Below are 12,244 nucleotides of genomic sequence, written 5' to 3'. Positions count from 1 at the left end.
TGCTTATTTTTATCTGTAAACATCCAGAAAAAAAAGCATGAAGTAAATAACAGAACACTTTTGTTTTCCTTTTGACTGTACCTCTATCTGGAGAATTTAGTAAAGTTGCAGATGAAGAGGAGAGCCGCTTGCTAATGACGGGATCAACATGTTTCGAAAGATTCATGGTGGAAACTGACCGCCTGTCTGGATCTAAAACAAATGGAGATAATGCTAATTGACAGCCAGCATGCAGGATTGCAATTTCCTAGTTCGCTGATGGAAGGAAAAACTAGGACTGGATGCTTTCCGCTCTATTACTAGATCTTTCATAATAGCACAGTTTTCTAAGTGGACATTTTTAAAGGTAACTTAAAGGCTAGAAATAAAATTCATTTTTTTAATAGGATAAAACAAATACTCTGCTCACCAGTTTGTCAGTCAGAGAAATTCAGGCATATGTTATACAATAAATGAATGAAAGCCAGTGGAGAGCAACTAATATAACGGAGGTAGAGTGGGAAGCAAAGAAAGGACCCTAAGAGTGAGTGGCATTATAATTTCCCAAAGTTGGGACAATGGGGTAGTAACAGTGCCGGTAAAACAGAAGGCAAACACTAGAAGAGAAAGAATACCAGGTTCTGCGCATTTGTTGATACCTCTGCTTGTAGAGTCATTTTATCCAGGGCATTAATGTTCATTATAGAAAAATAGATTAACAAGAAAGAAAGAAAAGGACATGCTCTAGGTGTGGAAAGTGGTAACTATGGAATTTCTTTTTTAAAAGTCTACTAATAACCATACTTCTGTTTCCATGACAGAGTTTAGTGTGGTTTACAAATGTAGAAAGAGCCTACGAAGTTGCCCAATAAACTGAGAGCAATATAAAGAAAATCAGAATTCTTTTTCTTTATGAAAAATACTGTTCATCCTGCAGTTAAGCAATTTTAGAGCAATTCTTAAAGTTCAAGTCAGAAGAGAAATAGTAGCCATTTAAAAGGCAAAAATTGGCTGTTAGTTTGCTGTCTATATACTGAAACCAAGTAAAAACAATACCCATTAGCATAAACCATATTCCTTGAATAGGACTGCATAAAATAAAAGTAAAAAAATCTCATTATATTTATCTAGGGGGCAAGTAGGTGTTCTGACATATAATAGACAAAGTTAAAGGGTTTTGCTTTACTTTGTATTATTTTCTATTGTTCACTTCTAAAACTGAAAACAAACCAAAATATTCCTTGTGGGAGAGGTCTTGAAAACCCAATTCCCATTGGTTTATCCTTGGTAGTAAAAATTTTGTAGCAAACTTCCCCAGAATAACCGTTTTTTGCCATTATCTACAGTGTACAGGGGATAAGCAAATCTTCGACAACATCTGATATTCCTATCTCCTATTGGGAATCATTTTATAGTTGAAGCAATTATTAAAAAAAAAAAAAGAAAACAAATGTAATTCCTGTGACTCAAATTTACAATTAACTGATAGGTCCTTAGGGCAATCCTAACATAAAGAAAAGATTTAAGGTAAAATATTGGAAGGAATATCTTGATTAAATGTGAGGTTCAAGGGTACAAGGGAGGATAATGGAAGTCATTGCCAGGTGAGTTTTTAAAATTCATTTTCTAATATTGCTTTAAATTTAAGCTCTAGTTGGGAAGAAAATTGTCTACATGTAGGCCCATCCTGCATGGTTAAAATTCTGGAGGTATAACATGTATTTATTATATTACTTAATATATAATTAGACAACGTTTAATCATTTCTTTTTCTCAGTGAACAAAACACAAATTAACAAAAGGATTTATGAAGAATTGGTTTAAAAAGTATAAAATTTTATAGATCAGTGTTAGTTGACGTGTGAGCAAACACATTGATTTAATCTAGATTAAATTTAATTTCTAGGATCTGTTGGTCAGCAAACACTGACTGCGTACCTATCATGAGTCAGGTATTGTTGTATAGTAAGATATTCAAAATGAGTAAGACTTGGTTGCTGCTCTCAATATCAAAGCGGATCCTTTTGACCTTTAAGAATTTTGGCAAATTCCCATTATTTCCAAACTTCTCTGTTCTAGTACAGCAGCAATTTCCTCTAATTCATAGCCCTTATAAAAATGGATTCTACTCAACGGCTTACAAATACGAGTTTCTCTTGCTTTGGGTGGCAGTAATAAAGGTCATATACTGAACTTTGCGTGTGAAAGCAAGAATGAAATCTAAGTAACTTTATTGCCCCTCAAAAATATTGAAAATCTGTTAACAGGATATACTTCTGCCATATATATGACACCAAGTAAAAGAAAAACCAGTAAAGTTATAAAAACATATACCATGTCAGCTCTTCTGCATGGAACATGTAAAACTATCCCTAGAATGAAATATCATACATAAATGAGCCTATGATCACAGATGTGAAAGGCGCTCCACCAAATACCACTGGTTGTAAAGAGCAAAGAAAAAAAGGGCTTTCAATTTTGGTTCACTGTCATAGGAAAGTATGTTGTGGTAATAAGAGTTTAGATTTTTTTAAATGAAGGGGTTATAGAAGATACAGTTAGGAATGAAAAAGAATGTAGCAAACTAACAAATAAAAATGCATAGTATTTAGATTAAAACTAAAAGTGGCAACAGCAGGACTAAGTGGAGGTGGGGAGGCGAACTGAACGGGATGTACTTCGATCGCAGGTAATGTATTAGCTGAGAAACGTTTTTTAAAAAGTGTGATCTAAAATGATCATTTAAGGAGAATGTAAACACATTATATGTGATTATTTCAAGACCTTTAAGTCACCTGAATTATAATATACACTTAGGAAACACTGTGCTATATCCCAGATCTAGGTCTATGCAATAAGACATTAAGCAAGCATTATGACTAAGGTGTGATGGTTCAACTATTGATGAACTCTGGCCCTAGGTCTGAGGTGCTAGCTACAGGTCAGGCAATCAGCAATCACAAGGAGGTCTGTACCAGATTTTCTAGTACCACCAAAAGTTGTGAAGTGGTGGTCCAGGCCTGCTAAATCGAGAAAGGTGAATGATGATTCAACAAAACCACCTGGGGACAGAATGTAAGACAATGATTTTTCAAAGTAAATAATAACAATAAAAAAAAAGGTTATTCGACTCACACAAATGAAAAAGAACTGACACATTATATAAAATTGAAGGTGTATTGAATTTACAGTACAAAAATAAAGCCTTTCACTAATTCCAAATTTCAGGAGTTTATGTCCATTTAAGAACAAGGAAATAGCTTAGACATCTACTACTATTTCTAGCTTCAGACACCTGAACTTTCTCCTACAGGGCAGTAGTGTTGCATCCACGTTAGGGTCAGAACATATAAGCTCGGAATATTGATTGTGATTAGTCCATATTACTATGACTCTTCTTGAGTAAAAGAAAACTGGTTAACTTATTCGATAATCCTGAAACCCTATGCAAATTAATTAAAATAACGTAGAGTTGAAACCAGCATGCTTATTTGGAAACATTGCATAGATCTCTCTCTCTTCAAGGAATTGTAACAAATGAGGAAAGCAGCCTGTGTTAAAGGAGAGAACCTTATTACCTCCATCACCCTCTTATCCTCAAACAAAAGAAGCATCATTTAATTGTAGTTTAATTTGATTTTTGTTTGGCAAACACAAGACTTAGAAAAAAGAAGCGACTGCACTTTACTGTCTCAGGGAAAAACAGTGATTTTTGAAAGTGGTCACTGCCTGTTTACCTGCACTGTGGATGCTGGGGCTCCCATGGAGAGTGCCACCCCATGACCACCGGTTATGCTTCTGTTTTGGCTTCTGGCTCCTTTCCATCGTACGTCGTACAACAGCTTCATGGCGTTCCTTAAACGGAATAGAGGAGCAGATGTCTAGATTGAACCTGGTTGTTTGTGGCTTAACTTTAAGCAGAGTGGAGTGAGAGGTAGGTAGTACTTCCCGTGACCTCATCTTTTTCCTAACTTCTACACCTTAAGGTGAGAATAATATTAATCTGGGTGGCTTATTGAAATCATTATATCCCAATTGATAAAGCCTTTGGCATATAGTAGGTATCTAAAAAAAATGACCTTTATTACTACTGGGAATGTAATGCTTTTATCAATTTACACAAGCATGATAGCTTAAACGGATGCTAAAAACATGCGGTACCATACTCAAAAAAATGGAATTCAGCATCTGAGGATGTGAGTAATCCTGACCCCACAACTTATTGAGTTGTATGACCATTTTGAGTCTAAATTTCCATTTTTGCCAAGATTCAAGGGTTGAATAAGGGTTAAATGAGACAATCTATGTGAAAATGTTTGTCGATGGTAAAACTCTACAGAAATCCAATTACTTGGAGTGGTCTTGATACTTCAATATAGATTAAATGAACATAAACAAGTTATAGGCTTAGACCAGATAAATGGCTTTTTAAAGTTTCTGTGGCAATAATAATAACAATCGCACCATTCTCTACCTGACAACGCCATTATCTGTAAAGCTGCTTACGCCACCTTCCTGGAAAGTCTCGCAATAAGTTTGCTGCATTTTTTTTTGAAATAGACAAGCCTCCCACCTATTTCCCAGAGCGGCACCTTACTTTGTCCTCCTCTAGTCTCTGCCTTCGCTTTTCCTCCACGGCAGCCCTCCTCCGTTCTTCCTTCAGCCTCTGCTCCTCTAACTTCTTTTTTCGCTCTTCCAGGTGCTTCTCGTAGTGCTGTCTGGCTCGCTCTTCTTTTTCTAACCAGATTATTTCTCTCGCAGCTTTAGGAAGGAAAATGAGGCAAATCAAACACAGGCTGGTTCCAAACTTAAACGGTTAGGGCTGTATAACTGGCCCACATTTAAGAAATATGGGTTCTTTGGTTTGGGATTAACCAAGCCTGGCCTTTGCTTTCCTCAAATTTTCAAGAAAAAAAGCACTACTGCTAATTTTTAGCCTAATATGCTGACAAGGAAGTTGAAGAAGATGCACTGAATTCTACTCTTTGGGAACCCCTACAGTCCTCTAGTTCGATAAATTATTACTATAGAATACTGTAAACATCACATGCTGTGCTCTCAATTCTGATATTAATATGACGTACCCTCAAAACCAATAGTACGATCTGTTTATCTTTTTTTTAAAAAAATGTGATATCTTCCAGATTGAAAGGCTGTGACTACATTTGTTTCAATACGGCACTGGTTCTCTGGATGCATTTAAAGGATCTGGGAGAAAATCCCAGATTGATAGCTGATGAAAGATATATTAAATGCCTCAAAAGCATACCATACTGAGTCAGCGAAGCATTGTGAGGGTCCAAATAGGCAGCCAATCTTGTGTCTAAAGAGTTCATAATCTAGTTATGTAAGACTTAATATCACAGACTGAATGAAAATACACACTTCAAAAAATAGTGTCCAGTGATGAAATGCTTCTTTTCTTTATGTATATATGTTCCTTCCTCATTTTAGAGGAAAATATATCCAACAAAACTATTTTTTAAAATATGATGCTTCCTTGAGCCATGATAACTAAACACATCTTTAATACAGGTTACTAACACTGTGTTCTAACAAAATTTACAAATTTACAGCATGAATCTTGAGGACACTACATGACATGTAAATTAAAATGTTCTTAATGAAAAAATAAAAATTCAGAACATTTCAGTTTCCTCTGAATGTTTACTAGTAAATATTCTGTATTTTTGCTACCATTCAATCTTTCTAAAGCTATATATTTGCGGAGACAAATCTCCAGAAAGGGATCTGAATTGACTTTACTTTTGTGGGAGGAAAAGGACAAGGTCAAATTCAAGGTGAATTTTGTCCTCTGACATCACTCAGGGTGGCACACAGAAAGAATTGTAGTCTGGCATGGAGAATTCTGGGTTCTCCTGGAGGCTCTGCCAGTAACAGTGGGTGAGACCTTGGACATGTTCATTTTGACTTCCTGCCTTCTCTTGCCTAAAAGATGAGGATATCTTCAAGATTCCTTCCAATTTTAAAAGCTTCTGGTTCTAAAGAAATTCTCAGGCCCAAGTTAAAAATTTACTTTAAGTAAAAGCACATAGTATATGCTCAATTAATATTTGCTGAATGAGAACACATGTTGAAAGTCACTGATGGAGAATATAATTCTAACATTCTTAAGATACACTTACTGTGATCACACACACTCATGCACATAATACCATTTGGATTCCCTATATGGACATATCTTACTGGTAGGCTTTTAATGACCCTACACATTTTAATTCATTTAAAAAATTAGATTAACAGATATAGATTTTGACAAAACTTAAACAGTACAAAATATTTAAAGGTGAAATGAAGGTCTTCCTTACCTTAGACTCTCCTACATTTTACTTCTACCTTTTTTTTTTTTTTACAAATGTAAAAAAAGTAAAAACACAAGTGTCCTGTACACAGTACACCTACTGCTCTGTATATTGCTTATTTCACTGAAAATACATCTTAGAGATCTTTCCATGCCAACACATGAAACATGAAGCTAACAACTTTTTAATGACTATGTAATATTCCATGTCTACATACCTTATTTTATATAACCAGATACTTATTAATAGATCGTATGTTTCTAGTATTTTACCTATTTGGACCTTGAGTGACAACATCATACTATCACAAACCTGTGTGTAGATGTGTGAGCTTACCTATGTAGTAGAGTTGCTAAGTCAAAGGGAATATACATTTAAAATCTGATAGATACGTCATAGTGTCCTCTACAGAGGTTACACCAATCTATACTCTCACCAACAATAGACGAGGGTCACAGGCAAGAACAAAAAAGATTTGTACCTTGAAACATGTGGATATAAAATATGATATAACTATTCCTTACCAGCTTTCTAACTATATAGTCTTTGACTTTGACATCTTATTTTGAAGAAAAAATTCAGCTTCTTTGAGTACATTTATGAATGTAGATAAAGAGATAAAGATGTTCACAAAATATTAAGAAAAAACTTTTAAAACTGGTAAAGTAAAATTTGTAAATAAGAGTTAATTTACAGATTAATTTTCTTTAAATTAATCAGACCACTTCTCATCAGACCACTTTCTTGTAATTTCTAAAGTCCTACCCAACTTTGGCCTTAATGTTCTTATTTGGCCTTACTCTGTACTGCTATCCATAATAGCCTTTTCATTCTCCCAGTAGAACCATCCCCTCATACACCTCCCAAACAAACCATGTTTCTCCTGTATCTTTGATCTTGTTGTAGCAAGTGTCTTAACCTCTCTATTTCTCACTTCTGTTAGAGTAAATTGTGGATAAATATAGGAATTTCCTCATAGATTTACTGTGAGGATTAAAAGAATAATTTCATTTAACATAGTTGGACTAGTTCTCTGCACTTAGTAAACTTTCAATAAATATTAGTTATGACTGCCAATTTTTCCGTCATCATCGTCATGATTTCAATTCAGAAAATTAAAACTAAAAGGTTAAAGGTTGTGTTGTAAATCTCAACAGGGCTAGACATTATTACAATTATAAACACTTTCACCGCAAATAATTTTTTAAAAGAAGAACATATCTTTATCTATCAAACTTATTGAGTGGAATGCCACTTCTATTTTCTGCCAGGAAGTGAAGATTCTATTGCAGTCCTCTTTAAATGACTATCTTTTTAAAACAGTCATATAGGCAATAGGCAAACAATGGTGAAATAAGCAAATAACACTTTCAAATTATTGCAGAGTATGTTGGTGAGTGTTAGGATTATTACCAAGTACAGTCAAGCAAATTTTTAAACTTAAGGATAACACCTAAGATATTTCAAAATTTTAATAAGAATTCAAAGTTAATTCAAAGACGTTTAGCTATTTAAAATATTCCCTAAGGATGACAGATGATGTAAAAATCTTATATTAAGAAATGAGACTTTTAAATACAAGAAAAAAAATCAACTACTGTAGACTGAATTGTGTCCACCATCCCAACCCTACCCCCCTACCTCCCCCAAATTCATATGTTGAAGCCCTGCTACTCAATATGACTGTATTTGGAGATAGGGCCTTTAGGAGGTCATCGTGGCCGAAAGAGGTCATAAGGGTAGGACATTAATACAATAGGATTAGAGTCTTTGTAAGACACACCAAAGAGCTTTCTCCCCATCTCTTCATGCTCAAATGCTCATGTGAGAACAAAGCAGCCTTCTGCAAGCCAGAAAGAGAGCTCTCATCAGAAACCGAACCCTGTCGGAACCTTGATCTTGAACTTTCCAGTCTCCAGCACTGTGAGAAAATAAATTTCTACTGTTTAAGCCACTCAGCCTATGGTATTTTGTTATGGCAGCCTGAGCAGATTAAGACAATAACTCATTCAGTAACAATCACTAATTTTATAGAAGCAGTTCTATAAAAGAATAGCATGTCCAAAAAAGGAACTGTGATGACTATTACTAATCTTTACTCTTATGAAGTTAAAAATCTCCCCTGGACTCTGGGATCATAATATAAAACAGGCCCTAAAATACTGGACATTAACAAGTCAGTCCCATCCCTGTGCTACTGCCACTAGAATTATATTTCATGACACCATAACAGTTTGTCAGTACTCTACTATCAATTTGGACTTCATTTATAAACGTACAATGACTCTTGTACTAAAAAAAATTTAAAATGAAAAGCAGGGTATTACAGTGGATAGAGCATGTGCTCCAGCTTCACAGGAACTGGGGTCCACCCCTAGTCTTTCCACTTATCACTTACGTGCCACTGAACAAGTACGTAGTGACTTCTGTGGTTCTGTCCCCTCAAACTGCTATGGCACCATTTTCCTGACAGTTGGTAGGTGGGCTCACGGTAACGTATAAAGCAATTAGCACCGTGTCATGTATAGAGTAGGAACTCAATGCATGTAGATAATTAAAGTGAGTGAATCTTTCTGAAGACCATCCTAATTCCTGTCCTGCTACAGACAGAATGCAGCTAATGGGAAAAACACAGGACAGAGAACTCAGATAGTACACTCATGGGCTGGGTGGACTTCCTGTTCCAGGCACATTTACCAATCTAGTGCCCAGTCTGGTCCTTCTGAACAGGCTTACGTCTGTGTGGGTTGAGTACAAATTTCACTACCTTATGAAGGAAAGAGAAAGGTGACTCAGAGAATAGAGTAATATACACAACTGTTATCTTAGTTTTATACTGAGATATGGAAGGATATGAATAGGTTACTGGTAACACCGGGTACCAAAACAGCCAGTAATATCTTGAGAAGTCAGAAAATGACAAGTGATAATATCTGAGTTCGGGTGCTGATTGTCACTTATTCTGAGTGACCTTGGGAAAATTAGCTAAATTCTCTGACTTCTAAATTAGAGAGCATGTACGAAAGAGCATGACCTCCAAGATCTTTTCCAATTAACTCCCATGACTCAATATTTTGTTTTTACCTTTGAGGATATGTGCTGGAATAATAATTTGGTTTCTTTTTGTTTTGATTTTATGTTAAAATTTTAATCTTTGGGCTTTATGACAATAATTATTTCTATTCAAATAAGTTTTGTTTTCATGTTGCTATGAAACATTGATTAACTATATGTGCTAACTAATAATTCTAAAAAAAGTGGAAGGAACTTACTGGCTTAACTAAGCTCATCGATCAGCCCTAGGTAGGGGGCCATGAAATGGACAAATAAGAGCATCTGTGTAAAAAATACTGATTAATTTCATTTACTAGTCAAGAAATGGGAATGAAAGGTAACTATTAATAGTATGGAAAATTACAGCACAACTTCCACATTGATAAGGGGAATCATGGAAGGGACACTACTTGTATCAAACCAACCCCTACTCCCCACAATGTCAACCCTGCCCTTCCCATAAATAGGGAAAAAATGAAGTTTAAAAAATAAGCTAAAAGGAACAAAATCAAGCCTATTAGTTAAGATTGAGACTTTTAGACCAAGCCAAAAGCAAAAACACCAAGTTATCTTTAAAAAAAAAAACAAAAAAACCCAACCCTAAAACAGTGTCAAATAAAGCATAAAATAAAGAACGAGCAAATGGCTATCAGGCAAATGAAAACAAAAATGTAGTAAATGTGGGATATTACCACCAGACAAAATGGAATTGAAGATCAAATGAAGGAAAAAAAAAAAAAAAAAAAAACCCAAAAGAGTTCAATAGCTCTCCCAAGATCACAGGGTCTGAAAGAAGCACTTGTAATTTTGATTCAGCTCTGATTCCAAAGCCTGTGCACTCAGGTACTATATAATATTTCCTCCACAGTCATATCTGCCTGCCTAAAATTTCCACTTGAATTTCTTAGATCCATCACATAACCTTACTGATTATCTGTATATTCATCCCTACCTCGAACCAGAACCTGCTGTGCTTTCTATGTTCTGATAACAGATTCATAACCTCCAAATGGTCTACAAAGTTAGACACCTCTGGATCCTCCTCAATTTCTCTCTCGTTAAATCTTGTATAATCTCAACAGAGCAGTTAAAAAATTTTTTTGCTCCAAACTAACTCAACACATCTGAACAACTGACATTATCATTTTACATTAGAACTATCTTTCCAATTCAGTGTCTTCTCTCCAATCTTTCTGTTACTATTGTATTTAAGCCCTCATTCCTTTCTCACTCCTTCTGATGTTTAGTCTATCTCCTCTTCAGACCCATCCTGCATACTGTTCTGAGAGACATCTTCCCCCCAAACCAAATCCAATGTCAGTCCTGCTTGAAGGCCTGTTAGTTCTCCATTTGTTCCCCTGTTCAACTTCTTAGATTGGCCATACGATCATGTACCTTTATACATGGTACCCTAGGCCCTGTGGCCAAAAAAAAGGTTCCATGGAAAGTAACCTCACGGGGTGATCTGATCATAAATTTCTAACAGGGTAGTCATGCCTCAGGATATAACTTTTTTAGTAAAAGGTTTATTTTTCATTTAGCAAGCCCAGTCCCGTTGTTTCTGTGCAACTAGGTTAACACACCTTTGAAACAAGCCTCAAGAGAGCACATATTCTTGTTAGGTATGTTCCTGTAACCCAATCCCCATCTGGCTTCCTCCCACCACTACGTAACCTTCCTTATATTCCCTCCTTAATTTCAAATGCATAAAAGAAGCTGCAAAACTGTTATTCCGCAGAGCATTTGAAATCTTGCTCCCTGGCATAGGTCGTCAGTTTAGCTAAAATAAACTCTTATAAAAATTCTCTACAGGTTTGGACGTTTCTTACGTTGACAGCCCAAAATACCTCTTCCCACCTGTCACACTTCTACTGGCTCCCAAGTCCTTTTCCTCTGAAGAGTCCTCCCTGAGAGTACGGGCACTCTGCTAGCTCCATTCAGACTTCCATCACAGTACCTGTACACCAGATTGTAACTCCTCTGCTTTTACATGCTTGTGAATGAGTTCTTCCCCACATTCACAATGTCTAGCTTAGCAGATACGTAAAGTAAGTTTGATGAATACATGAGCTAAAGACTGTTTGATTTTCAAGCAAAGTGACTTGCACTGGGCCTTCATTAATTCAAAGCCTTCTAGACTAGTCATTTAAACTGCTGTTCTTCCACTCACCTCCCGTTTGAATATTACACCAGAGAACTGCCTGGTAATAAGCGTGACCTTGCAGGATACACACAACACTGTGTCCCCCGCCCCCGAGGGGCCTTCCTACTGTCTTCTTCCCTGGACGCAGTGGAAGGATAATGAAACCGAGGTACTGGGACAGTGCTTTACACCTGTGGAAGGCCTGTCTTACATATGGGCTGAAGGATTTTGAGATAAGAAATTGATACGGTGCCAAAACTTATCTTCGGGGCTAGGCTTAAAGGAACCTTTAGCCTCCACCAAAGTAAATGGAATTTTGCTAAAGGACACAAAGCAATGGTTGTCTTTAGAATCTTTTTGTGATTGCTTCAACCTTAATTCATTCTCTGTTCTCAGAGAATGTTGCCATTCTCTTCACCTGGCTATCTCACTGAGCCCAGCTCTGCTAGACCAGGAAGCACAAATATCCCTCTATTTCTGCCTCTCTAATCTCAGGCATCTCGTTAGTATCTGTGGAATCACATGACCCTCCATCATCTTTATCACCATTATCGTGGTAAGAGGTCTTCACCTCTTACTTTGTGCTGACACCTAGTGATTTACAGGTATTATCTTCACAGCCACTTTATGAGGTAGACACTGCTATTAAACTTATTTTATTATGAGAAGTCTGACACAGAGAAGTGATGTAACCAGCCCGACGTCTTACAATAAGCCAGTGCTGGAACTGGAATTCAAACTCTGG

General features: G+C 36.2%; 1 protein-coding gene across 1 annotated transcript in view; it reads right to left on the bottom strand.

The window, feature by feature from the left end:
* MAP7 (microtubule associated protein 7) overlaps nucleotides 1-12,244 on the bottom strand; it is a 90,532-nt gene that overhangs the window by 34,089 nt on the left and 44,199 nt on the right. The window contains exons 4-6 of the mRNA XM_015592126.2: nucleotides 4,577-4,740; nucleotides 3,717-3,834; nucleotides 82-192 (exon numbers count right to left, since the gene is read on the bottom strand). Coding sequence (XP_015447612.1) covers nucleotides 82-192; nucleotides 3,717-3,834; nucleotides 4,577-4,740 — 393 coding nt within the window. The remainder of the gene's footprint in view (nucleotides 1-81; nucleotides 193-3,716; nucleotides 3,835-4,576; nucleotides 4,741-12,244) is intronic.

The sequence above is a fragment of the Pteropus alecto genome, unplaced genomic scaffold (assembly GCF_000325575.1).
Source record: "Pteropus alecto unplaced genomic scaffold, ASM32557v1 scaffold185, whole genome shotgun sequence".
NCBI classification, from domain to species: domain Eukaryota; kingdom Metazoa; phylum Chordata; class Mammalia; order Chiroptera; family Pteropodidae; genus Pteropus; species Pteropus alecto.
This window is presented reverse-complemented; position numbering and strand designations above follow the sequence as displayed.